Source organism: Anabas testudineus, chromosome 1 (genome assembly GCF_900324465.2).
Source record: "Anabas testudineus chromosome 1, fAnaTes1.2, whole genome shotgun sequence".
Taxonomy (NCBI): Eukaryota; Metazoa; Chordata; class Actinopteri; order Anabantiformes; family Anabantidae; genus Anabas; species Anabas testudineus.
Genome location: NC_046610.1, coordinates 19,672,628 through 19,700,471, shown reverse-complemented (window position 1 = coordinate 19,700,471; position 27,844 = coordinate 19,672,628). Strand labels below are relative to the sequence as shown.

General features: G+C 38.8%; 1 protein-coding gene across 1 annotated transcript; it reads right to left on the bottom strand.

Moving 5' to 3' along the window:
- Positions 1–1,804: 1,804 nt before the first annotated feature.
- Positions 1,805–27,470, bottom strand: LOC113161873 (polymeric immunoglobulin receptor-like). Its single transcript, XM_026359687.1, has 9 exons — positions 27,365–27,470; positions 26,926–27,193; positions 26,787–26,833; positions 4,058–4,378; positions 3,525–3,848; positions 2,942–3,265; positions 2,455–2,775; positions 2,045–2,078; positions 1,805–1,841 (listed from the first exon to the last, which is right to left on the bottom strand). The coding sequence occupies exons 1-9, from the start codon at positions 27,405–27,407 to the stop codon at positions 1,805–1,807; spliced, it is 1,719 nt and encodes a 572-aa protein (XP_026215472.1). The 5' UTR covers positions 27,408–27,470.
- Positions 27,471–27,844: the final 374 nt, after the last annotated feature.

Sequence of the window (27,844 nt, the reverse complement as noted above, 5' to 3'; positions counted from 1 at the left end):
GGGAAATGCATCGTCCTCTCGGAGAACGCCATACAGTATTACTTTATTTTATTTTTAATCATTTTATTTTTTTCATTATTTTTTAATGAAATTTACATTATTACAGACAGTGACATTGTTTTTTTATTGTTATAATGTAAGTATTCAAAATGAATTTGGACAGAAATATAGTTAAATACTTTCAAAGATAAAATTTAACTATGTGATCCATTTGGAATAACTGACATAGTATGTAAGTAATTAAATATGTTTTTAATCACATTAATCTCAATAGATAAAGAGTAAATAGACCATTTACATTTTGGATATTTGGCTGAACAGTTTAACATTTATTAAATACATTATTATTAAATGTTATTAACAATAACAATCATACAAGTTTTGATCATCTGTGTGGACGTTGTTCATCTCATCATTGTTAACTCTAAACTTCATTACAGTAAATATCTTCTGTTGTATTGAAGTTTTCATAAATCTCGTCCTGCTGTGCTCCACCTGTTTCGTCGTACTGGTTGCAAGTGCTCTGCTGGTTGGACGTCCTTTTCTTTGAGTACACTACAACATCATCATTTTCATAAATCTAAAAAAGAATAAAGAAAATCAGTGAACTAGTCGTTTCATTTCTTATGTGTTTCAGAGGAAGACGTCCTGTAAAACACAGATCAGATTACTGTGAAATCCAGTGAAACTGTTCATTATCCAGATCAAAGTCTAAAGCCATGCTTTTAGCATATGCTAACATCTTCATGGTAAAATGCTCACAGTGACAATGCTAATATACTAATGATGTTTATCATCTTCACTATCTTAGTTTAACATACTAACATTCACTAATTACCACTGAACACAAAATACATATGAGGCTGGAAAGACATTAGTTGTGCAGGACTTTTTGGTTATAAGTCACATTACAGGACTGTTACAGACAGCGAGAAGGAGCATGAATCAAAAGGTTATTATTACAAGAGGGCAGGGGACACAGGGAACTAACACAAACTAACAAAGTATCAACTTGACGAGACCTGATAACACGGTGGATAAGTACCATAAACAGACATACAAAGTAACAACGAAAATACACTGCAAAAGGCAGGCAACTACAAACTCACAAAAACATAAACTCACAAACGAAACCAAGGTCCAACAAACTGAAGTGCAGTCCGGGGTGACACAAACAGAAAGTCCAGAGTTATACAAAATGACTGTGACAAAGACCAACTGACTGACAGACGAACAAACAAACAAACAATCAAACAAACAGGGATCCATGTGAAACGCACAGAGTAACATGATAAACCAGCAATCAACTGAGGACTGAGGGGTGCTTATAAAGCAAAGAGATGCACAGGTGAAACGAGTCAGTCATTAGTCTGGTGAGTTGAGAGTGGAGGAAGAAGAAGTCCATATATGGGTGTGGCAGGAGAGTGAGTAAACAAAACAAACCAAAACAAAACAAAACAAAACAAAACAAAACAAAACAAAACAAAACAAAACAAAACAAAACAAAACAAAACAAAACAAAACAAAACCCACAGACAGGGGCAAAGGGAGGAATCGTAACACAGGACAAATGAAAGTTTTAACGTGATGATAACACTAAATATATTATACTTCATCCTGCTGAGACTTAAATGACTGTTCAAACTTTAACAGCAGTAGTTTTTAAGATATGTGAGACTGACACTGAAAATCACCAGGTGGATTTAATGCTGCAGCTGATCAGCGTAGACTGTAATGAACATTTCAGTCTTATGTGTCCACTAGCAGTGGTTTTGACTTTGATTTTCTTACATCAGCTTCTTCTTCATCTGCCGCTCTGGTGGTTGTTCTGTTCTCTCTGGCTGCAGTTCCTGGAAACAGCACAGTACAAATGTTCAGTTTGTTTACATTCACATGTATGTACATTGCCTGTGTGTATGTGTTCATGTTTCTGTTTGCGTGCATACATTTGTACTGTATGTAAAACATACCTTGCACTTTGTGACATTTGTATTTACAAATTACAACCAGGACAAATATCAGTATGAACATCAGTGCAGCCGGTACAATGAAAACCACAGGGTTAAAGACCACCACATCTGAAAAAAAGAAAAATGTTAAAATAACCTTCCTGATAACTCACAGTAGCAGCATGTTCCTCATTTATCTGATGACATTTGCTTCATCATTCACACACAGTAGCAGAAGTAACACCACATATGAGAAATGTAGCATCACTGTCTTAATTAACGTGTGTTTTAATACAGCTGCTAGTTTATCACATATACACACAGGATCAGTTTTTTTACTCAGCTGGACGATATGATCATTTACACTCATTTCCTGGACTACTTCCTGAATACATACTGGATCCCCACACTGTGACCATACCCACTACGTGTATTGTTTGTAGGTCAGCTGGTCGTACTGCTCCCTCATATAATCAGCTGCATTGTAACTGTGTTGCTCTTTTACCTAGTGACAGTTGAATCTTGGTGTAGTTTCCAAAAGTCCACTGTGAGTCTGAACCACACCAGTATGTCCCAGCATCACCTGCTTTCAGCTCTGTGATGGTCACTGAGAAAGAACTGGAAGAAACATCATCTAGCAGAGTGAACCTGACGTCAGTGTGTCCTGAGCTGTTTTGACTGGTCACCATGTCTGTACAGTTTCTGTGGTGGTCTCCCTTACAGAGGAACTTCCTGTTTGTCCCATGTTGTGGTGGATAGGGACACTGCATAGTTAGTGGACGTCCCACAGGGCCGCTCAGTTTGTTGGACTTCACACAGCACCACTCTGTGAGACAGAAGAGGCTTTAAGCAAAATGACCTAATAACACATCAGCTTTCAAAGTTTAGTGATGAACAAACAAAAACTCCATTTACTTTATGTACATTTCTATTGATGTGAAACAACAGTGACTCAACTCAGTGTGTGATGAGGTAGATCTGTGACCTCTCACCTCTGACCTCCAGATCAACAGCAGAGAAATCATTCAGTCCTGTGTTTCTCTTTACGCCACAAAGGTACGACCCAGAATCCTTTTGGGTCAAACTGGTAATGGTCACTGTGAATTTTCTTGACTCCTTGTCATCAGTCAGACTGAACTGTGTGTTTTGTCTGTTGTTAGAGGTGATTAGTGCCTGCTGCAGACATGAGGACGGCTGGTTTCCTCTGCAGATGTACTTCATGTTGTTCTGGTCCTGAGACTCATATGGACAACAGATGGACACTGAACCTCCCTCATAACTTTGGACTTTGGTGGAACTGTCACAGCAGGTGTTTTCTGATATAATAATAATAATACTAAACCATTTAGGAGACAATAATGTACAGAAAGATACAGCATTTGCACCTCCCAGAAACAAGTCTGAGCAAAATTATATAGAAATTTATTAACACTCATAGAAATATATTCATGTTATGTTTAATCTTTACTTTAAATATTTAAATTAATTTGACAAATCATGTAAATGTAAAATCTTGGTCTCTTTTTGTCAGTCAAATTTTAGCCCTGTCATCACTTTTAAACTCTGACCTCTCACCTCTGACCTCCAGATCAACAGCAGAGAAAACATCCAGTCCTGTGTTTCTCTGGACGCCACAAAGGTACGACCCAGAATCCTTTTGGGTCAAACTGGTAATGGTCACTGTGAATTTTCTTGACACCTTGTCATCAGTCAGACTGAACTGTGTGTTTTGTCTGTTGTTAGAGGTGATTAGTGCCTGCTGCAGACATGAGGACGGCTGGTTTCCTCTGCAGATGTACTTCATGTTGTTCTGGTCCAGAGACTCATATGGACAACTGATGGACACTGAACCTCCCTCATAACTTTGGACTTTGGTGGAACTTCTGCAGCAGGTGTTTTCTGACATTAACAATAAATAAAGAAAGCACATACTGTTACAAACACAGAAGCGAGCCAGATCCATTAAATCTCTGTCAAAAAGGAGAGATGAGCAACATTTGATCCCTTAAATAATTATTTATTAATTATAAGTATTTTCCACATGACCTAAGTGTGGAATCTTTGTCATCTTTTGGTCCTTTTGTCTGCTTTAAACTGTGACCTCTCACCTTTGACTTCCAGATCAACAGCAGAGAAAACATCTAGTCCTGTGTTTCTCTTTACTCCACAAAGGTACGACCCAGAATCCTTTTGGCTCAAACTGGTAATGGTCACTGTGAATTTTCTTGACTCCTTGTCATCAGTCAGACTGAACTGTGTGTTTTGTCTGTTGTTAGAGGTGATTAGTGCCTGCTGCAGACATGAGGACGGCTGGTTTCCTCTGCAGACGTACTTCATGTTGTTCTGGTCCTGAGACTCATATGGACAACTGATGGACACTGAACCTCCCTCATAACTTTGGACTTTGCTGGAACTGTCACAGCAGGTGTCTGCCAGAGAGTGTAACAGACAGACAATATTTTTTTAGTATTTATACTTAAATAATACAAAATATAAATTTTAATATTCATGAAATTTTAGTAAAATACAGAAGTATTAATTTAAAAAGTGTTCAGTATCTGCAGACACAATAACGTCAGTATCAGTGGAATATTGTTACTAGTGCATTTATATATAAGCAGCTTTTAATTTTAGTGTAGATCAGTTTTAACAATCTTTAATTATATCATGCAATAAAAACTATAATATGTGATTTGGCATTTAGCTTGAACCTTTGTTTATCAGAGAAAAGTATTAATATTAACAGTGTATTTGTATGTTATACATCAGTAACAAATAGACAGACCTCATTTTTCAGCTTAAAGAGGTTTATAAAATATTCAAGTAACAACATTAAGGGTGATTCCAAAATTGATCATCCATCCACTAAAAGCTCTGTCTTTCCAATTCATAATAGCTGGAGCTTATTACTTTCTGCCAATGAGCTTAAAGAGAATCAATGTCAATGCAATATTAAAAAAAATAGTAAGATTCTAAATTTCACTAGATAAAGCATTTCCTGAAGAAAATACACTGTGAATGCTGAAACGCTGAATCGATTCCTGAAGAACTGCTGAAAGTTGATGAAACGTTTTAAAACGCTGCTGAAATTAGCTGAAGAGAAACAGGAAGTGTTTTAACAGAGATAAACATATGAAGAAGAAGATAAAACAGCTGAATGTTGACTTAAAAAAGGCTGAAATCGATTTGTTGAAGTTAATAAAACATAGCTGAATTTATCTAAAATATAAAAATTAAAACAATAGTTAAAGTGTTTAGTTAAAATTAGCTGAAATAGATTTGTTGAAGTTATTAAAACAGCTGAATTTATCTTAACAGTTAAAGGTAAAGTTAAATGTTTAGTTAAAAAAGCTGAAATAGATTTGCTAAAGTTGATAAAACATAAGTAAATTTGTTTAAGCAGTAATTTAGATAAAGGCTGGAACGTTTTAAAACGCTGCTGAAATTAGCTGAAGAGAAACAGGAAGTGTTTTAACAGAGATAAACATATGAAGAAGAAGATAAAACAGCTGAATGTTAACTTAAAAAAGCTGAAATCGATTTGTTGAAGTTTATAAAACATAGTTGAATTTATCTAAAACATGAAAGTTAAAAGAAAAGTTAAACAGTTTTGTTAAAAAGAGTTGAAAGTAGAAGAACCTGAAGCAGGTTAGCAAAGAGACGCTCGCATTAACAGGCTAACTACACACGAGCCTGTACAAGTGTCTGACGCTGATTTATAAACAGCCCTGATCAGGGGAGAAAGAGCAGATACCTCTATTGAATGTGCTCGACCTGCGTTAACGTCTCAGCTGCTGTTGTATAAAGAACCATCATGATATAATGTTGAATACAGCCACACAGGCTTGGGAGTAAACCACTGAAATACAACCTGAAACTCTACTGTGTAAGGATGAAGCTGTACATTAACTCTATTCTGAAACAAGTTCAAAGAACAAGACCATCCAGACTGTTGTCAGCTAAAGATGAAAAAGTCAAAAGTGATACGACAGAGTGGCTCCACATACACAGAGAGTTTGTACTTGACCGGCCTGTCTGCAACAAGCCTCAGTCCCAACTTTTTAAAATTGATTAATGTTTACAAAAGACAATTTAAGGAGATCAGTTGTAAGTTAAGTTTTAATTGTAATGTAGAAATTGTCAAGATTAATCTACAAAGTAAATTAATTTGTCACATCAGTGTAGTGGAGGAGACCATGTCTTTCCATAGAAGTATATTAAACAAAGAAGTGCCTCTTTACAAGTACCTAACACTGTAAATAATTGACTTTAATATTCTGTGATCCTATATTCATAATAAATTATAAGGTCAACCAGTACAAATCAAACAAAGTGTGTTGATTAACAAAGTAATGAATTTTACTTGATAACAATTAAAATTGGACATTTAATCTGACTATATTTAGACTGACCTCACTGTAAATCATTATCATTATATCATTATAAGACATAAAAATAACATGAAAATTTTATATTAATAACAAAAAGTGATGACAATCAGCTCAATTTACCTGATACCACCTCCACTTTGACTTCAGCAGGGTAGTAATCCAATTTTCTACTAATATCCACCCCACACCAGTATTTCCCAGCATCATTTTGATTAAGATTAGAGATGGTCGCTGTGAAAACCCGTTTGTTTTTGTCATCACTGATGGAGTATCTGTTCTTCTGTGCTTCTGGTGTTCTGATCAGAACATCATCATCATTGCCACAGTTTTTTCTGCACAAGTACTTCTCATTAGACTTGTATCTCTCGTCATAAGAGCAGGAAACTTTAGCTTCTTTTCCTTCATATCCAAACACATGGATAATCTCTGCTGCACCGGTCACTACAACAAAAGAAAAAAAGTGAAAAAAGAAAGACAGATCACCAACACCAATATCAAGGTGATATTATTTTATACAATGCTTGTGTTTACATACAAATAAATGCAATAAATATTACATTTAAAATAATTTGTAAATAAATTCAAAGAACTTACTGAAGAGGATGAACAGTAGAATTTGAAGGCACCACATCTTCATCTTTTGTGAGCAAAGAGAAACTACAAAAATAAGTTATACTAACATAGAAAAGTTCCACCCAGAATTTGTGTGAGTGTGCCATGCAAATGCTGAACTGTTTCGCTTTGAGAGAGTTTTTTATAGAGATGCATCTTTTCTGACAAACTCACTTCCTGATTTCTGATCCTTACGTGTGAAACAGAGAAATTATAACAGTAATTCATTCTCATATTCTCATATCAGTTAAACTGACTGAGGTGGTACAAAGAAAACAAACTCGCCTTCATTTGAATCCACTTAGACTATAGTTAATAAATATAATGTTTATCACTGCAGGACGTGAAAGAATGATCAGCTATGTCAGCTTTTGGCTGACATATTGTCAATGTAGTTAAGTCATCACAAGTCTTCACATTTCTTCCACCAAGGGGCGCTCTAATCTAACACCTTTACACACTGAGAAGGTCAATTGTACATGTGTGTAATGGTAACTGCATTTTAAAATGTATACAGCATCTTGTATCTGTTTTTTCAATTGTTATTTCAATGACACAGTCACCACACCAGAAATCTATTTAAATGCCACTTGAATTAACTTATTTAATAACTCTAAGTGACCATTTTATGCTTATTTAGACAGATCCAAGGTCTCTTGATGTGAGGTGCATCATTTTCCTTAGACAAGATTATGTTGAATGGTGAATTAATGTTCTTTTTCCCAAAGAACAGTTAAAAGTTCTTACAAGCAACAGAGAGTGTGGAAAAGAGGTGAAGAGGAGTGTTGATTAAAGAGTATCAGCACGAATGAAAGGAAAGTTGTTGAAGAAGGAGGTGAGACCAGTGATGCTGTACATGAGACAGTGGCACTGGAGAAAAGACAGGAGGCAGAGTTGGAAGTACCAGAGCTGAAGATGTTGAGGTTCTCTAAGGAACTGATGAGGATAGATAGGATCTGTACTGAGTCCATCAGAGGGACAGACCATGAATGTCCAGACCAGTAAGAATGGAGCTGCCTGTCTGAACTCTGTCTCTTTGCATGAAGTTTAGCTTCATAACATCCTCAGTCGTGGCACCTCACACTCTCTCTAACAACAGAGACTGAGGGTAGATCCACATTTAAAACAAACCAGATATTGGGGGCGGCAGTAGCTCAGGTGGTAGAGCAGTCGCCTACAAACCCCAGGATGAGTAGTGTGATTCCCCTCCTGGCTGCTTGCTGAGGTGTCCTTGGACAAGACACCAAAAACCATGTAGTGTAGCGCTGACATACCATCTAGCAGCTGTCCAACCACAATTTATTATTTCCAAGTGAATTCACAGATTACTGTACAGTAAATTACTGTATAGTAAATTACTGTATAGTAAATCCATGATTAGTTTCATTTGAGAATATGTCTTTATTTCTCCTTATTTTGATCATTTGTGGCTATTTATGTTTCAGTTTTCCTGTTTTTTAGAAACTCGAGTCGAGCTTAGCATAGAGAATACATAAAAACATATTGTTAGAAGAGATAGATGTCTAGAGGTCTTTAAACAAATTTACTTACCTTTAATATCAGAATCACATAGAAAACAACCCAACAACCCCACTTGAGCAAGAACTAGCCTCCATAAGAACCAGACTTAGGGCGGGTGGCCATCTGCCTTGACCAGTTGGAGCGAGGACCTGCGTGGTGCTTTGTGTCTGGACTCCTGTTACTGTGTCTCCCACAGTGGTCATCAAAGCTGTAGGCCTGGTACTTATCAGACCAGTCCAACTCTAACATGTGCTTGGCCTCTCTGTTCAACCTGACACACACATCAAAGATAGATAGATACTTTATTACAGCCTGGTCAATTCAGACGTCTAAATGACATTTTATGAATGACGTACATGTCAGGAAATGTACGTTTCTGTAAAGAGACACTCACTTGATCTGAGTGACAACCTGAGCTGTAGTTCTCTTCAGAAGGTCCTGGACGCTCCTGATCAGGTCCACTTCCTGTAAAACACAGTCCCACTGAGCCCTCTGCTGGAGCTGCTTTACTGTTACACTGAACTCAGTATGAGACACTTGATCCAGAGAAAATTACTGTGAGCACACAAATGAAGCGTTGCACTGTGAGTGGGTATTAGATAGTGGTGGGCAAATGAAGCCTCATGAATCACTGAGGCTTTCCTAACAATTGTGTGGAAAAAGGTTCAAAGCTTTAAGGCCTCAGTGATGGTGACATCTGGTTGACAACTGAAGCCATAGCATCCTCTAAACGGCACGACTGAAGCTCTGGCACTGTTTCAATCCCTGAACTAATAAAAGTTCAGAAAAGTCTGTGTGGTCATTCAAGTGTTTTGTTCATTCATACCAATTAATGATTATATAGTCATTACAATTTAATATGCAGATGATCTCTCCCATACTCTAAAACACATTCCAGATTAACCCAAAGAATTAATGCAAATTATAATATGGGTTAAATGTTGGTTAAGGGTTTATTACCCCTAACAGCGTTAGAGATCCTTCCTACTTTGCAAATGATCAGTGTTTGAATTCAGAAACGTATAATTTTTTGTGTGAAGTGTTTTCGTTGGACACAAAAAATGTAACATTTTTAAAGGAAAACCTTTAAAGATAATGGTTTGTCAGTTGAGGACTTGTATGGTTGATTTGGAATGATTATTTACAGGAGCAGACAAGTTAGTTGTCTTCACAGGTTTTTATTGAGAAATAAGATTCTTTCCACTGTCGCAGGCTTCAGTCAGCTCCTCTTCAGGCTGACCAGCTCCCCAGCTTTAGAAAATATCCTTTCGCAGGGAACAGATGATGCTGGGATGCACAGATACTTGCATGCAAGTTTCCACAGCGTGGTATATAAAGTCTTTCATGCCATCCAGTACTTCAGGGGATGCTCTGCTCTTGTCAGAATTTGTTCTTTCAAATACCTATGACACAGACAGTAAAACAATGAATGACTGATTAAAACAACTGATATTTCAATAAAAATCAATGTGCATACCTTTGGATCTCCACTGCAGCGCTGGCAGATGCACTGCTGGTGCGGTGCTGAGACTCCACATAGTTGTCCAGTAAAGCCCACAAGTTGTACCTTTCTTCACCAGCATTGGCAGATGTTGTTGCAGTCTCCAGTGGCACATCTTCTGCTGACCTATCAATAAGACTGGCACACTCTCGTGTCAGCCTTTCTACAGAAGCCTGGGCATTGCTTTGATTAGTAAAGCCAGCCTGTTTAAACCGTGGATCCAAGATGGTGGCCACAGACAGGGAGTTCACCTTTTCCAAGCCACTGAATTTTTCATTCAAATGGTTGGCAAGTGTGGCACCAATACAAGGAGCCATTTGAGCACATTTGGCAGAAATAACATGTCTCAGCATTTTGGCTATAGGGATTGCCTTTGATCCAGACACTCTCCTTTCCTCAGAAAGCTCACAGTTGCATGATAGAATGGCCTTAAAACTGTCAGGCACTGGTTGCTGAAGCAGTACATAGTGAAATGAGACAACGTTTCTCCAGAACCATGGTGCTACATAAGACGGTAACAAGACAGAACATGGAGCTGAGGACTGCTAAGTAGTCCTAGCCACATAAAGTGCATCCTGTGCAAACAGTGCAAGAAGACAAAGAAAAAGTGCAGACAGACATCTGAAGACAGTGCAAATACAGAAACACAAAACACAAAACAGCAGCGACCAGTAGCAAAAATGTACAATTTACATCTGAGGTACTATAAAAACTATGGTGAAAATTATGTGCAAGAACAGCAAAGTCAACATGTCAAATCTAGTGAGTGTGTGTGCTCAGTTCAGATTTGTTGTGTGTGTGTTGAGGAGCCTGAAGGCTTGGGGGAAGAAACTGTTCAAAAGTCTGGTTGTGAGGGCCCGAATGCTCTGGAACCTCTTCCCTGATGGCAGAAGTGTGAAGATTGGGTGTGTTGTAGGGCCTTGCCATCCGAAACGGTGCAGTTCCCGAACCAGGCAGCGATGCAGCCGCTCAGGATGCTCTCAATGGTCCCCCTGTAAAATGTAGTCAGGATGGGGGGCTGCAGATGGGCTTTCCTCAGCTTCCTCAGGAAGTAGAGACGCTGCTGGGCCTTTTTGCTGATGGAGCGGGTGTTGAGTGGCCAGGTGAGGTTCTCCTCCAGATGAACACCAAGGAATTTGGTGTTCTTGGCGATCTCCACTAACGCTCCATCGATGATCAGTGGGGAGTGGTCACTCTTTGCTCTTCTAAAGTCAAAAACCATCCCTTTAGTTTTCCCAACGTTCAGAGACAGGTTGTTGGCCTTGCACCAGGCTGAGAGCTGATGTACCTCCTCTCTGTACGCTGACTCGTCGTTCTTGCTGATGAGACCCACCACAGTCGTGTCATCAGCGAACTTGATGATCTGAATCGAGCTGTGCATCGCTACACAGTCGTGAGTCAGACATCTACTTCAGGTCTTCATAGAACGAAGGAAAAAAACAAAGGCTTCCCACAATATTACACAGTATGAAATGTGTGAAATGCACAAAAACACAGTTTTTTTCCTTTTCCTTTATTTTTTCTCTCTTTGTTTTAATTTATTCTTTTTTTAAATTTAATTTAGAGTTTCTCTCACCGGATCAGTCTTTTAGGGTTCGTTGAATGTCGCCAGTAGACAACCTCGTGCGGAGTGAAACAGTTCTCCCTTTGCTATGTCTGAGGCGGCTGGAAGATCGAGAGTCTGATCTTCAGGGTATTCACCTCTGTTCACTCAGGTGGTCACTCGCGACATCCAACTTCTGACACCAAGTTTGAGGAGGAAATATTTTAATTCATGCCGATTCTTGCTCAAATAATAATAAGAAGAGTTGCACCCATCACATGACATGACGTGCATGACGACTCTGACGCGCATACTCTACTACGTGTGCACGCTTCTTTTCTATGTGCCTTTAAGCACCTGAACAGATTCACAAACAGTCAGATTTCCTCGTTTTGCTCATACTGGTGCATTGCTGCAGGAAGTTCACTTGTATATCTTATCAACCAGACAATTGAATAAAGAACTCAAATTTTCTGAGGCTGCTGCCCCTCATTATTGGTGACACCCAGAAAGAGTGAAAGATGCAGCAGATGATGTGTGGCAATGGAAAATTTCTGTGCCTCAGGTTGCATATTGTTGGCTATTGGGTTTATCCCTGCATGCATGAACAGTTGTGAAGAATTTTTTCGCACCCTGTGCCACCACTGGGCTACCTCACTCAGGTCCGCCCACAGAGTATAAAAGCCCTGCATGACCTGAGCACTGCTCCCAAAAGCCAAGCTTTTTTTACTTCAGCTGGCACAGGGGGAGCCAGTGAGGCCCTGTGTGATAGCGTCACACAGCCAGTGAGACAGCTTTTGTTTGGTCAGAGCTTTCCCTTTGGGAATGTTCCCTGTATTGCAAAAACAGTTGTTGAGTCTGTCTGAAAACCGCTGTGCGCGCCACATAATGTGACAGTGAACGAACAGTGCAGAGGTGGTGCGCGATCGTGTTGTTTCGGTCGTGAACGATTCGTTCAATATGAACGAATCTTTTCTATGACTTGGGAGTGATTAGTTCTCTCAGTGAGTGATTTGTTCATTTCCAGTTCATTGCAGTACCTTCTCTCGCCACATGGCAACAGCTCCATAAGCACAGTCAGCGGGACAGGAAACAGAAATGATTCGTTCACGTGATCCCAGGTCTTGTTCTTTGGTAACTGAGCAAACTGTTACAGCAGGTTCAATGTTCATCGGATATTAATTCTTTTCGTTCATTGTCTGCAGTGATCTGACTGGGACTGAGAACAAGGAAAGATTGTATATCTGATATGTCATTTATTTGTCAACTGACGCCCGACAGACATTATTTATTCATGGAATCATAATTAAGTAGTGGTCTTTGATTCTTGTAGATGTGTGTAGTGATTTTGTGTAAATAATGTAAATTATGTTTGTACATAAATTCTTTCGAAAATTACAAACATGTTAATTGTGTTATTCTCTTCCATAAAATAATAAAATGTAACATAATTAATAACAACGACAATAACATCAATAATAATAATAATAATAATAATAATAATAATAATGATAATGTTGCGTTTTGGACACAATAAATGCACCATGTAAATATTTTCGGGAACTTGTTACTTGTTGCTTTAAAAGTCTCACTCATTATCCAAATAAGTTAAACTTTCACTCGTCCTCTACCAGCCGTCACAGCTCAGGCTGCGGCAGCAGTTCACCGCTCTCGTTCATCGTTCTGTCGTTCATTGTTCATCGTTCACAGCTCAGGCTGCGGCAGCAGTTCACTCGTTCGTGGATCGGTCTCTCGTTATTTTGTCACGTGACAGCTACAAAGTCACTGCTGCGCTGTTAAACAACTATATCGGGGAGGATGCAGGAACACAAGTCACTTTATTGTGTGTATTTGCTTTCCTAGGTTTTCACATGGTTTGAATTGCTTGTGGCATTTTGTGTATTGTAATTTGTCAGCTGAACAAACCATGTTGTCTTCAATATATAGTGTCTGAGAACCGCGGCCATTTTTATATCGCCCACTAGAGGGTTACACTGCAACCCGCTGTAAAATGAACGAAATGAACGAAATGAATCAAAATGATTTGTTCACTTTAGAGTTCGAGACTCACGGATCTGAGTCAGTTCAAAAACTCGTTTTTCCCACCTCTAGACTGCGCGAACTCCTCCTCTGCACCACGGTGGGGAGGAGGGAAAAACCCCTCCAATGATTTAAAGGAGAAAGTTATTATTTTAGGCATGAACGCCACATTAGGTCTGAGAATGGCCAAGGCTCTATCCTCTCTGATAACAAGGCATAAAGGTGAGACCGACAGTGCACATAGATTGCTCACCCTTTCAGCTGAACAGAGAAAGAAAGGAGCCTGAGAGAGATTTGCGATATAGGCTCAAAAGTAGTGTTTTTAAGGGCTCACAAAACCAGCGGTAATTCCCACTGAGGCATAATAGAACGAGTTGCAGTCGCCAGGGGTCGCTTGACAACAGCTGTATCATTGTGGGAAACCAGTGGAGCCACAGCCAAGTTTTAAATATTGTAGGGGAGATGCTTCAGTCATTGGGGGTGGAGACCATTGAGGATTTTCAGTTTGTTAAGGATACAACTCTGATGTGTGGAGAGAGAGAGAAGAGGCCAAGCCCAAGGTTACGGAGAGAAATGATCCGGATTGTTGTTTCCGAGATGATGAATGGCTGTGCTGCACCTGGTAAATAAGCTTCCACAGAAGTTGCCAAAAATTGTTTAGGAAGTATCCAAAATCACTGCAAGATGTCATTGAAGGTGATGTGGTAGGATCAGGATATCACTCCCCGGTCAAGCAATTACAAGCTCAAATTGAAAATGTGAAGCGGTCTTCAGCACCACGGATAATGAAGCGCAAACAGGAGACTGACAGACCTGCTAATAAAGATACAGGGGAGACACAGGTGCAGACAATATCCAATCAGCAGGTCACCTGACAGGCAGGAGGAGCTGGAATCATGACACACAGACAAAGTCCCAACCGAAAAGAGGGCAGCTGTTCAAGACACATAGCTGCACAAAGCGCAACATGAAACGTATGCCTGTGAGTGAGACACCAGTTGCTTAGCGAAACGAGGGAAATTTTGAGTGGAAAGTTGGATGGTTGCTCAGAAGTTGTCAAAGATATGGTGGTCCTTCTTCTTTGCTATTTTAATGAAAAAGAGGAGAAGCTTTTTCAATACGTAAAAGAAACATGCCCGGCCAAAGAAGTACAAGTAGAAAGCCTCCCTGTAACACCATGCATCATTGTATGTGATAAGCTGATACTTTCTTTTACCAAAGGAACCTAGGATAATTTATGAATATATTACATGAAACCATTGTCATGTTATAAAGTGCTCAATGTAACATGGTTCCCTCATCCAGTATTTGTTTTTCCTTAGCATGAAGAAAACAAAGAAAAACTAGAAGCAGCTGTCAGTGAATCTAAGAGTCCTCACGCTCATTGCAGATCTGATCATGAGTGGAGAGAGACGTGTTAAACATGGACATAAAAGACTGACCTGAACTAAAATCCTACACAGGAGTGTTATTAATATGTTTTTCATGTAGCAACAAATTCTAAAACTGATTCTGGAGAGGAGCTATCGACACGTCCCATTAAGTCGCTTGTAAATGTTTTTGAATGAGGCTCAGTTGTAGCTTTTTCTTATTTGTTTTATTTAGACTATAACTGAATAACTGACACCTAAAGGAGCTTGCAGAGCATTGTTGAGCACGGCAGATGGGATGCATCAACTGCACTTTCCCAAAAACAAGTTTTGTCCTCTTTCTTTTAAAATATCTGTAATAAAGTTAAATACCAGAGCTTTACTGTAGGTTAACTGCTATTCATTGACATGTTTTCAGTTAGTTTTAGATTTCAACAACAAAGTGTGATACACCCAAAATTGTGTGACCGCTTTTGTGGTAATTTAATTTTCTTTTTAGATGATTTCGTCATTTTAAAAGGAGTAGTGATAATTATGTCACACAGGGTTTTCAATTTTATTGAGTAATAAAACAATAAGTATGAGCAGCACTTTAGGTAGGAACCTTTGCAAACCGGAGCAGTTGCACCTCGGTTGTTTTTGGGGGACTCCTCCGCCCACCCTCAGATTAGAGATGGGAAATTCGATTCTTTGAACTGACTCAGATCCGTGAGTCTCGAACTGTAAAGTGAACGAGTCATTTTGAGTCATTTTGTGCATTTCGTTCATTTTACACCAGGTGGCGGTTAGCCCTCTAGTGGGCGATGTAAAAATGTCACTGTATACTGAAGACAACATGGTTTGTTCAGCTGACAAATTCTAATACACAAAATGCCACAAGCAATTCAAAACATGTGAAAAAAAAAGGAAAGCAAATACACACCACAATAAAGTGACTTGTGTTCCTGCATCCCCCCCCGATATTGTTGTTTAACAGCGCAGCAGTGACTTTGTAGCTGTCACGTGACAAATGAACAAGAGACTGATTCGCGAACGAGTGTACTGCTGCCGCAGCCTGAGCTGTGGACAATGAACGAGTGTACTGCTGCCGCAGCCTGAGCTGTGAACAATGAACGAGTGTACTGCTGCCGCAGCCTGAGCTGTGGACAATGAACGAGTGTACTGCTGCCGCAGCCTGAGCTGTGGACAATGAACGAAACCATGCAGCCTGAGCTACCTTTCACGTGACGACTGGAAGAGGAAGAGTGAAAGTAAAACTTATTTAGATAATGAGTTAGACTTAAAGCAACAAGCAACAAGTAACACGTTCCTGAAATATTTACATGGTGCATTTATTGTGTCCAAAATGCAAAGATTATTATTATTATTATTATTATTGATGTTGTTATTAATAATGTTACATTTTATTTCTTTATGGAAGAGAATAACACAATGAACATGTTTCTAATTTTCGAAAATATTTATGTACAACATTACATTATATACACAATATCACTACACACATCTACAAGAATCAAAGACCACTAATTCATTATGATTCCATGAATAAATAATGTCTGTCGAGCGTCAGGTGACAAATAAATGACATGAATAAATGTCAGATATCAGACATCATTCATTTCCTTGTTTCTCAGTCCACAGCTCCGTAGGTGAGGTACAGCTGTCACGTGACAAATGAACGAAAGAACGATCCGTAACGATCCGTATGAACGACTCGTGAAAGAACCGTAGTGCCTGCTGACACAGAGCCTGAGCGGCCTGGCTGTCACGTGACAAAAGAACGAAGACCTGAGGACTGACTCACAGTTGAGTGAGTCGTGAACTAATCATTTCTGTTCCCTGTCCTGCTGACTGAGCTTATGCAGCTGCTGCCATGTGGCGAGAGAAAGTACAGCAATGAACTGAAATGAACAAATCAATCACTGAGAGGACTCATTACTCCCAAGTCATATAAAAGATTAGTTCATATTGAACGAAACGTTCACGAACGAAACATCGCTACTACACTCCCACCCATGACTCTAGCAGACCACAAAACTCAGACAGGTGTGTGAGCAGAAAAAAACACAATTCAAAGTTCTAAAAGTCACGTAGGACATTCTTGTCTAGACATTTGCTGCACTAGAGTCAATAGAGCTGGAGCTGTTAGGGAGAGGAGTTACTGAATGTAACTGAATTGAAAGAGACGAGAGAAAAAACACAGATGGGCGTTCCTCTCAATTAAGCGGATTATCCTGGTGAGTTAGCTTCTAAACTAGCTGGTTAGCACAGGTGACTTTATTCTAGTAGAGCTAAAGTGTGTGTTTTGTTCTTTCGAATATATTTCAAAGTAAAACCAGTCAGGATATGGAAATTTTTTGTGTTAGACGAAGTGTTTGTATTGTTTAAATAAACTCATTAGCCGCCAGGTTCTGCTGGCTAATTGAGGCTTACAAGCTAAGTGACTGCCACATGTTTAGCAGCTACTGTAACTTCGGTAAGACATGTAACATTGCTTTAATGTGTCAGAATTGTTGTCATATGTCATCTAAAATGGTTATAGTAGATGTGTTTGTTGTGAATTTGGTAAAAGGAAACGTGACAGCTGTGTTTTATGTATATGTATACGTATTTTATTGAGGTATTGTATTTTATTTAAAGGCTATTGGAGGCTGAAGTAAGGTTTTGGACTCTGTGATAATTGTTCTACTTGTGTGCAGGCTGTTTTTTGTCTGTTTTTTTTATTTTTATTTATTTTTTTTTAGGGACAATTCTGCTGTCGTGGAGCTGAAGTCTTCTCATCAGGACTCCAAGGTCATCACTCCAAGGCAGTGGTAGGAATCAACTGTCATTCTATTTTTTTCCATTTAATATCTCGGATATATCATTTTGGCTGAATACTGAAACTAATACAACTCAGTGAGACTGTTAAAGGAATCATTCAACAAGGATTAAAGAACATAAAAAAAAAAGAACAATAAGAACTGACAAGTGAATATTTGGGTTGACCTGACAACAGTTTTATTTGTTTACATTGTGTTGATTATTTTTTTCTATCGCTTTGTTGAGCTTCTGATAATATTGGTTATACTTTTTTATACTTCATTTTGTTGAACATCTGATCTATAGTCAGTGATCTAGAGGAAGTTTTTGTTGGTTTTGTCACCTTTGTTATTTATGATTACATTTTATAAATACACTCCCTTTTCCATCTTTGTAAGTGTGTATGTGTGTATTCCTAGTAGGATGGAGGTCTTTTCGCTCTCTCTGTAGAGTTGCTACTGCCAGTCTCCTTACCGAACCTAGTGATTAATGAACACAGAGAACCTTGAATCTGACCAGAACTTAATCACACTGGAGCAAAGACTCAGTAGAAAACACAGAACAGATATCTGAGATACTCAGCCAGGTTCAGCATTGTAGATTCTGATAGACAGGGTAGGGCATTCTCCTACTAGGGGCTACACAAGGTAGAAACACAGACATAGGCTAAAGCTGGGGGGTTCTGTATCAGAGTTTTGAAGAGAGTGCATTGGTTTTCCCTTCACACAGGTGGTGGATATAATATAACTTTGCTAATGTGGAGTAGATGTGTTCTGTTGCTCTGAACTAACAGAGCTGAGTGTTTTCTGATAAAGCTTTTGAATTAACATGAATCTCAAGAGAAAGGATTATTTAAATTAATAAAACAGCACAGGTTTACAGAGGAGGTTCTACAAAGGTTTCTATTATCACCATCTCAAGAACAAAAAAGTGTGAACTCTTGTTTCATTTCCTGGGTCACTGATTTCAGACAATGACACCACAAGTTCAACACTCGAACACACACAGACCGTTAATATGTTTACTTGGGATGTGTGTTGCCTGTGATCTGAGCTGTGATGGTAGAGGTCACAGTGCTGGTCTTCTGTGAAAAGACTGTATAAAAAACAACAGCATTTCTTAGGACTACTTAAAATTTTGTTTCATATGACTTTGTATAGATATTTTTATACCATATGACATTTGTATGACAGGACATAAATAGGGGAAATAGAGATGAGCAATAACATGCTACAAAGTTCATTCTGGATGTGAAGTGGAAAGGCTATAGTTTATGCTTAATGGCTGCTTAAGGCTTCCAATATTGTGTTTTAGTCATGTCCCCTGCGCACAGACAAACAGAGCCATGAAAATGCATGAATCTGCCATGTGTATACATAGGCTCTTACACAGAAACAAGAAGGCAAGTGAATGTGATTTCTACATTGTGAACTTTACTGTTTATTCACTTTAAAATCACTATTATTTTTTGTAATATAATTAAAAAATTATTTAAAAAACATAATTTTAATTCCTACAAGACAACTGTAGAATCAATGAACAGGAAATAACCAATTATTTTGCACAAGCATGTTGGCAAAGAAATTGTGGCCTTTAGTTTGCATAGACTTTGTACTTACATAAGAACAAATCCCAAATAAAAAGCATTCGTCATCAGAGTTTTCTCTTAAAATTGTGTAAGTGGGCTTTAGGATGACATTTTTTTAAGAAGACTTTAATACTGACAATCTTTGACAAAATTTGATAACTTGTAGATGCAGCTTTTCACAGATTAGTGCGTCTAATGTACGAACGAAAATTAAAATAAAGACACTTTAAACACATTAAACAAAGTATATAAACAAATACCTCATTGGCCGCTTGATTCTGTTTTATCATTAAAACAGGTTAAGAACTTCTCACACTCTGCATCACTTTCAGCCAGGATGCTAGGAGGGGTTGGGTTTACTAACTTGTCAACAGTCTGAAATAAAAATTTAGGATTATGGAAGTAAGCAGTGATCAGGTCTGAGAAGTATTTAGCTCTGGCATTCTTTACTGTCATATTGTAGTGGAGTAATGCTTCTTTCATAGCTTCATAATGCACTTGAAGTCCAGTTTTATTCCATCTCCGCTCAGCTTTCCTACACTCGATTTACAATTACGAATGCTGACATCTATCCAAGGCTGTTTGTTGGTGTCTTTACAGGACGCATTTGCAGTTTTTAAGGGTGCAGCAGCCTCTAGCGCAGAGGCACAAATATTTTTGAAAAGGCGGACGATATCATCAACATGTGATGTGCAAGAAAGAAGAACTTCGCTGCTGACTGGCTATTAAATAGATGGCGGTTAACTGTGAATTTTAGAGGTACAGTGATTGAATGAAGACAAGTATCAAATAAGTCACTTTTATGATCAGAGATGGAGTCCTTTAACTCAGTGGAATTTAGAGTCAATCCTAAAGTGAATATCAAGTCAAGGGTATGCCCCTGGTTATGGGTGGGACCTTTGACGTGTTGAACCAGGTTGAAAGATTCAGTAAGACTGATGAAATCATTTGCTAGAGTATTAGCATTATTATCAATATGAAGGTTAAAGTCTCCAGCAATAATTACCTTATCATACCTCACAACAATGTCAGCAACATACTGGGAAAATTCTGAAATAAAGTTACTATTTGCTTTTGGTGGGCGGTAGATGACAGTACAACATACAGGAGCAGAGCAGTGGATAAGAAAGGACAGAGCTTCAAAGCTGTGAACTTGTTTCGGTGATAGCATTGAGCATTAGAATTGATTTTTAAAGACCACAGCAACACCACCACCCCGACCACTTAATCTAGGGAAGGTAAAATAAATAAAATTTGGGGGACAGAGCTCTTGCAATTGGTTGCACTCATCTTTCTTCAGCCAGGTTTCATTTAAGAAAAAGAAGTCTAAATTCTGAGAGAGGATAAAGTCATTTAAGAGAGAAGCTTTGTTAGAGAGGGATCTGACATTTAGAAGACCAAGTCTTGTAGTAGGGGCACTACAGTTTTTCTCAATAGCTAAAACACTACACCCTATTGTCTGAACCAAATGCTCAGTTGCCTGAACCCACTGATTGAATCAATCACTCTTTTGGCAAAACCATAAGCACTTTTCACCTGTTTAGACACAACTTGCCAACACATTTTCATTGTGATGCACCTGTGCTGCATAATAGTGAGCACAGGTGACAAAAGTCAAACACAATTAAAGCACAGGCGTCAACACCTGAACACAACAACTCAAAACTGATCACACTTGTGGCTAATGATGTGAGGGAACATATACAGTAAGCCAGTTCAGACAGCACTGGTTTGTCAGACCTTACAATGGATAGAAATCTGAGAGGAAGAGTTCGTGTGAGAGGAGGTCGAGGTGGTCAAGGTGATCAGCAAAGACAAAGAACAGTAATATCTGATGAAATCAGAGCTACTGTGATTGACCATGTTCTTGTTCATGGTATGAGCATGAGGGAGGCTGGACAAAGGGCACAACAAAACATCAGTAGATTCACTGTGTCCACCATAATCAGAAGATTTAGAGAAGAGCACAGGTAAATGCCTTTATTTTACATTATAGTACAGTTTGTAAATGTTGACCGCAATTACTGTACGACATACTATAGAGCTGGTAAGTCTTGCCCATCCGTGAAACCCCACTGGACCTCTGGATTGAAAAACTGTCAATGCAAGTGAATGTGAGGAAAATAATTATTTTAGCTCTATATACTGTACCACAGTATACTGTAAGTAAATATATGTTTCACTACCATATCACTGTACCAATGTACTGTAGTATTGTAATGGGGGGTTGGTCTAACTGTTTGTAGGCCTAGTATTCCATGTATATTTTTTGTAAATCCATGTTCTCTTTTTGTAGAATTGAAAGACTGCCACATGGGGGTGGGAGGACAGGTATGTTCTCCCCACACCAAGAGACCCTAATTGTTGATATGGTCCGTGAGAACAATGCCATTAAACTGAGAGAAATTCTGCAGAAGATCATTGAGGACCATGTAAATTTTGAGGGTATCAACAGTGTCAGCCTCTCTACTGTTGATCGTGTCCTCAAGCGCAAAACAGACTGCGCATGAAACAGCTATACAGAGTGCCCTTTGATCGCAACTCAGACAGAGTTAAAGAGCAAAGATTCCAGTATGTACAGGTTGGCATATATCCAGACACATTCAATGTTGATAACTCCAAGTAGTGATTTACTGTAGTGGCCAAAATCACTTTCCGTATCACTTACAAAACTATATTTCTACAGAGGGTTTTTCAACTGGATGCAATGGAAAGACCCCATGAATACATCTACATGGATGAAGCTGGGTTTCATCTCACCAAAAGGAGAAGGAGAGGCCGTAATGTGAGTGGCCATCGGGCCATTGTTGGTGTTCCTGGGCAGCGTGGTGGCAATGTCACATTATGTGCTGCCATCAGCAATCATGGGGTTGTCCACCATCACGCCAACCTGGGGCCCTACAACACTCACCAGCTCTTCATCTTCCTCAATCACATGCGAGATGCTCTGTTAGGGCAGCAGGAAGAGCATCCCATCTATGTTGTTGTTTGGGACAATGTGAGTTTTCACAGAGTCCTCCAGGTTAGAGAGTGGTTCAATATGAACCAAGGTTTTATCAATCTTTGCCTTCCACCGTACTCCCCTTTCCTAAACCCCATTGAGGAATTCTTCTCCTCATGGCGGTGGAAGGTATATGAACTCCAACCTTACACCAGGGTAAATCTCCTGAAAGCCATGGAACTTGCCTGTGGTGACATGCCAAGCCCTGGCATGCCAAGCCTGGATACGGCATGCCAGGGGTTTCTTCCCCCGTTGCCTGGCCAGACAAAATGTGGCCAGTGATGTGGATGAAGTCCTGTGGCCTGACCCAGTACGGAGACATGATGCTGTGGCTGAGTAATGCGCTTATTTGTATATTTTTGTATTTTATTTGTACATAGGCTTACTGTACACAAGTGGCAAATGCATAAGATTTAGGTTTGTTTTTACAAGTGCTATGTGTAAATGCACAAGATTTCTTTTGTTTTGAAACATGCAATTAGCCTACAGTGAACAATAAACTTTTATTTCTCCAGCTTCATGTCCTGAGCATTGTGTTTTATATTTTTCCACATAGTGTTTAGTGACTGTTCAGTAGTGTGTTTAATTTTGATTGACTCAGGGCACGATTTGACAACATAGTTTAGTTTTGAGTACAGATTGAACTGTTTTGAGGTGAAAGTTTGGTTTTGCAAGAACAGTCTGAGGTTTTGTGAATGTAGCTTGAAACTTTGGTTTTGTGTTCACAGTTTAGAGAAAAGGAGAGCAGCTTTCAAGAAATGTGTCTTAGCAATCGAGAAAAACTGTAATATTAGTACTGGGGTTGGTCAGAGGCTCAACAAGATTAGAATAGTTTCTTTGTACTGCTCTGTGGCCTGTTGGCTGTCTGCCATTGATAATGACTGGAATAATATTGACACTGATTGAACCTTTGAAGGGAGCAAATGCCTGAGATGAAAGTAGGAGGCGAGGACCTCCAAGTGGTATAAGGAGGGACAGTCATCAGGAGTAGACTGAATGGCAGCTCCACACACAGCCAGCTGTGATGCACTGCACATTCTGACACCTGTCAATCACGGCAGCATTACATTTTTCCATGCTGAAAATCACCAGGTGGATTTAATGCTGCAGCTGATCAGTGTAGATTGTAATGAACATTTCAGTCTTATGTGTCCACTAGCAGTGGTTTTGACTTTGGTTTTCTTACATCAGCCTGAACGTCAGACTGAACTGTGTGTTTTGTCTGTTGTTAGAGGTGATTAGTGCCTGCTGCAGACATGAGGACGGCTGGTTTCCTCTGCAGATGTACTTCATGTTGTTCTGGTCCTGAGACTCATATGGACAACTGATGGACACTGAACCTCCCTCATAACTTTGGACATTGGTGGAGCTTCTGCAGCAGGTGTCTGTCAGACAGTGTAACAAACAATTATTTAATATTTATCCTTGTGTAAAGGTATTAATATCAATATTTCTAGTTTAGTTAAGTTAGTAAAATACAGAACCTTTAGTTTACTACATTTCATTCTATAGTGAAAAAATTCAGGGACTTGAAGGATCAGAGAAGAAATCTGTGTGTAAAGGACAGATGCCACTAATGAATGTGCTCGACCTGTATTATCTCATTTGCTGTTGTATAAAGAACCATCATGCTATATGCCCCAAGCAATTCAAACCATGTGAAAACCTAGGAAAGCAAATACACACCACAATAAAGTGACTTGTGTTCCTGCATCCTCCCTGATGTTGTTGTTTAACAGCGCAAAAGTGACTTTGTAGCTGTCACGTGACAAATGAACGAGAGCAGTGAACGATGAACGAGAGCAGTGAACGATGAACGAGAACAGTGAACGATGAACGAGAGCAGTGAACGATGAACGATGAACGATGAACGAGAGCAGTGAACGAAGAACGAGAACGATGAACGAGAGCAGTGAACGATGAACGAGAGCAGTGAACGATGAACGATGAACGAGAGCGAGTTACTGCTGCTGCAGCCGGTGACAGCTGGTAGAAGACGAGTGAAAGTTAAACTTATTGATAATGACTTTAGACTTTTAAAGCAACAAGTAACAAGTTCCCGAAAATATTTACATGGTGCATTTATTGTGTCCAAAACGCGACATTATTATTATCATTATTATTATTATTATTATTATTATTATTGATGTTATTGTTGTTGTTATTAATAATGTTACACTTTATTATTTTATGGAGGAGAATAACACAATTAACATGTTTATCATTTTCGAAAGTATTTATGTACAAACATAATTCACATTATTTACACAAAATCACTACACACATCTACAAGAATCAAAGACCACTAATTAATTATGATTCCATGAATAAATAATGTCTGTCGTGCGTCAGTTGACAATAAATGACCGTCAGATATCAGACATCGTTCATTTCCTTGTTTCTCAGTCCACAGCTCTGTAGCGGAGCTTCAGCTGTTACCGAAAGAACGAAAGAACGAATCCGTAATGATCCGTATGAACGACTCGTGAACGGAGTGTATTGCTGCTGACACAGAGCCTGAGCGGCCTGTTGTCACGTGACAAAAGAACGAGGACCTGAGTAGGGACTCACAGTTGAGTGAGTCGTGAACGACTCATTTCTGTTTCCTGTCCTGCTGACTGTGCTTATGGAGCTGCATGAGAGAAGTCCTGCTGGAAATGAACATCACTTGAAGACTACACCACTAGCAGATTGTTCATTGAACTCGTAACCAACACTAGAATACGCCACATACAGCCAACCTGAAACTCTACGTACAAGGATGAAGTCATACAGCAACTCTATTCGAAACAAGTTTAAAGAACAAGACCATCAGACTGTTTGTCATTGCTCAAGTATTGAAAAAGTCAACAGATGCTACAACAGAGTGGCTCCACATACACAGAGAGTCTGTACTTGACAGGCCTGTCTGCAATAGTGTTGTTTCGGTCGTGAACGATTCGTTCAATATGAACGAATCTTTTCTATGACTTGGGAGTGATTAGTTCTCTCAGTGAGTGATTCGTTCATTTCCAGTTCATTGCAGTACCTTCTCTCGCCACATGGCAGCAGCTCCATAAGCACAGTCAGCGGGACAGGAAACAGAAATGATTCGTTCACGACTCACTCAACTGTGAGTCCCTACTCAGGTCTTCGTTCTTTTGTCACGTGACAGCCAGGCCGCTCAGACTCTGTGTCAGCAGCACTACAGTCCGTTCACGAGTCGTTCATCCGGATCATTACGGATTCGTTCTTTCGTTCATTTGTCACGTGACAGCTGGAGCTCCGCTACGGAGCTGTGGACTGAGAAACAAGGAAAGAATGATGTCTGATATCTGATATGTCATTTATTTGTCAACTGACGCCCGACAGACATTATTTATTCATGGAATCAGAATTAATTAGTGGTCTTTGATTCTTGTAGATTTGTGTAGTGATTTTGTGTAAATAATGTAAATTATGTTTGTACATAAATTCTTTCGAAAATTATAAACATGTTATTTGTGTTATTCTCTTCCATAAAATAATAAAATGTAACATAATTAATAACAACGACAATAACATCAATAATAATAATAATAATAATGATAATGTCGCGTTTTGGACACAATAAATGCACCATGTAAATATTTTCGGGAACTTGTTACTTGTTGCTTTAAAAGTCTCACTCATTATCATAATAAGTTAAACTTTCACTCGTCCTCTACCAGCCGTCACAGCTCAGGCTGCGGCAGCAGTTCACCGCTCTCGTTCATCGTTCTCGTTCTTCGTTCACTGTTCATCGTTCTGTCGTTCATCGTTCACCGTTCATCGTTCTTCGTTCACAGCTCAGGCTGCAGCAGCAGTAACTCGTTCGCGGATCGGTCTCTCGTTCATTTGTCACGTGACAGCTACAAAGTCACTGCTGCGCTGTTAAACAACAATATCGGGGAGGATGCAGGAACACAAGTCACTTTATTGTGGTGTGTATTTGCTTTCCTAGGTTTTCACATGGTTTGAATTGCTTGTGACATTTTGTGTATTAGAATTTGTCAGCTGAACAAACCATGTTATCTTTAGTATATAGTGTCTGAGAACCGCGGCCATTTTTACTAGAGGGTTACACCGCAACCCGCTGTAAATGAACGAAATGAATCAAAATGATTCGTTCACTTAAAATTGATTCATGTTTACAAAAGATAATAAAGAGTAGATCAGTGTATAAAAAAATCCTAACTTTTCTATTATGGGAGTTTGAATAATATTAACCTATAAGTAAAAACATTTTTCACATCAGTGTAGTGGAGGAGACCATGTCTTTTCATAGAAATAAAGAAGTGCCTCATTACAAATGACTTACATTGTAGATAATTGAATTTATTATTTATAATTTATCCCATCTTCATAATAAATTATAAGGTCAACCACTACAAATCAAACAAAGTGGTGTTGATAAAATAATGAATTTTACTTCACAACAATATAGAAATTTGATATGGAGTTTATTTACCTCTGACTATATTCAGACTGACTTCAATATAGATATTTTTTCCACATCTTGTTAAATATGACACAACAAAGACATGATAATTCATAGGATATTGACATCACAAAGTTTGACTTCAGCAGGGTAGTAATCCTTTCCACACCTCGTCACCCCGCACCAGTATTTCCCAGCATCGTTTTCATTAAGATTAGAGATGGTGGCTGTGAAAACTTGTTTGTTTTTGTCATCACTGATGGAGTATCTATATTTACTTCCTTGTGTTGTTGTGATCAGAACATCATCATCACTGCCGCAGTTGTTTCTGCACAAGTACTTCACATCAGATTTGTATCTCTTCTCATAAGAGCAGGAAACTTTAGCTTCTTTTCCTTCATATCCAAACACATGGATAATCTCTGCTGCACCGGTCACTACAACAAGAAAAAAATGTTAACTTGAAAAAAAAGAGAGAGAGGGAGACACATACCAAAACCAATATCAAGGTGGTATTATTCTATATAATGCTTGTGTTTGCATAAATACAGATAAAAGCAATAAATATTAAATTTTAAATAATTTGTAAATAAATTCAAAGAACTTACTGAAGAGGATGAACAGCATAATTTGAAGGCACCACATCTTCATCTTTTGTGAGCAAAGGGAAACTACAAAATAAGTTTTACTAACGTAGAAATGTTCCACCCACAACTTGTCTTTGTGCCAGGTAAATACTGAACTGTCTCACTAGTGCACTTTGATCACCAGAGTTTTTTTAGTGATGCATCTGTTCTGACAAACTCACTTCCTGATTTCTGATCTTTATGGTGAAACTGAGAAATTATAACAGTAATTAATTTTAATATTCTCATATCAGTTAAACTAACTGAAGTGGTGCAAAGAAACAAACTCACCTTAATTATTATTTATTATAGTTAATAAATATAATGTTTATCACTGTAGGCCATGAAAGATGATGTAAGCTTTTAGTTGGTATATTGTCAAAATAGTTCAGTCATCAAGTGTTCACATTTCTGCCACCAAGGGGCGCCTCATGCCTTTACACCCTGAGACGGTAAATAGTA

Coding starts and splice junctions, on each gene's coding strand:
- LOC113161873 (XM_026359687.1), bottom strand. CDS start 27,407: ATGAAGATGTGGTGCCTTCAAATTATGCTGTTCATCCTCTTCA. Junction 26,834..26,925: donor TACTGGTGCGGGGTGACGAG/GTGTGGAAAGGA, acceptor ATATTTAACAAG/ATGTGGAAAAAATATCTATA. Junction 2,776..2,941: donor TGTTGATCTGGAGGTCAGAG/GTGAGAGGTCAC, acceptor TCTGTCTCACAG/AGTGGTGCTGTGTGAAGTCC.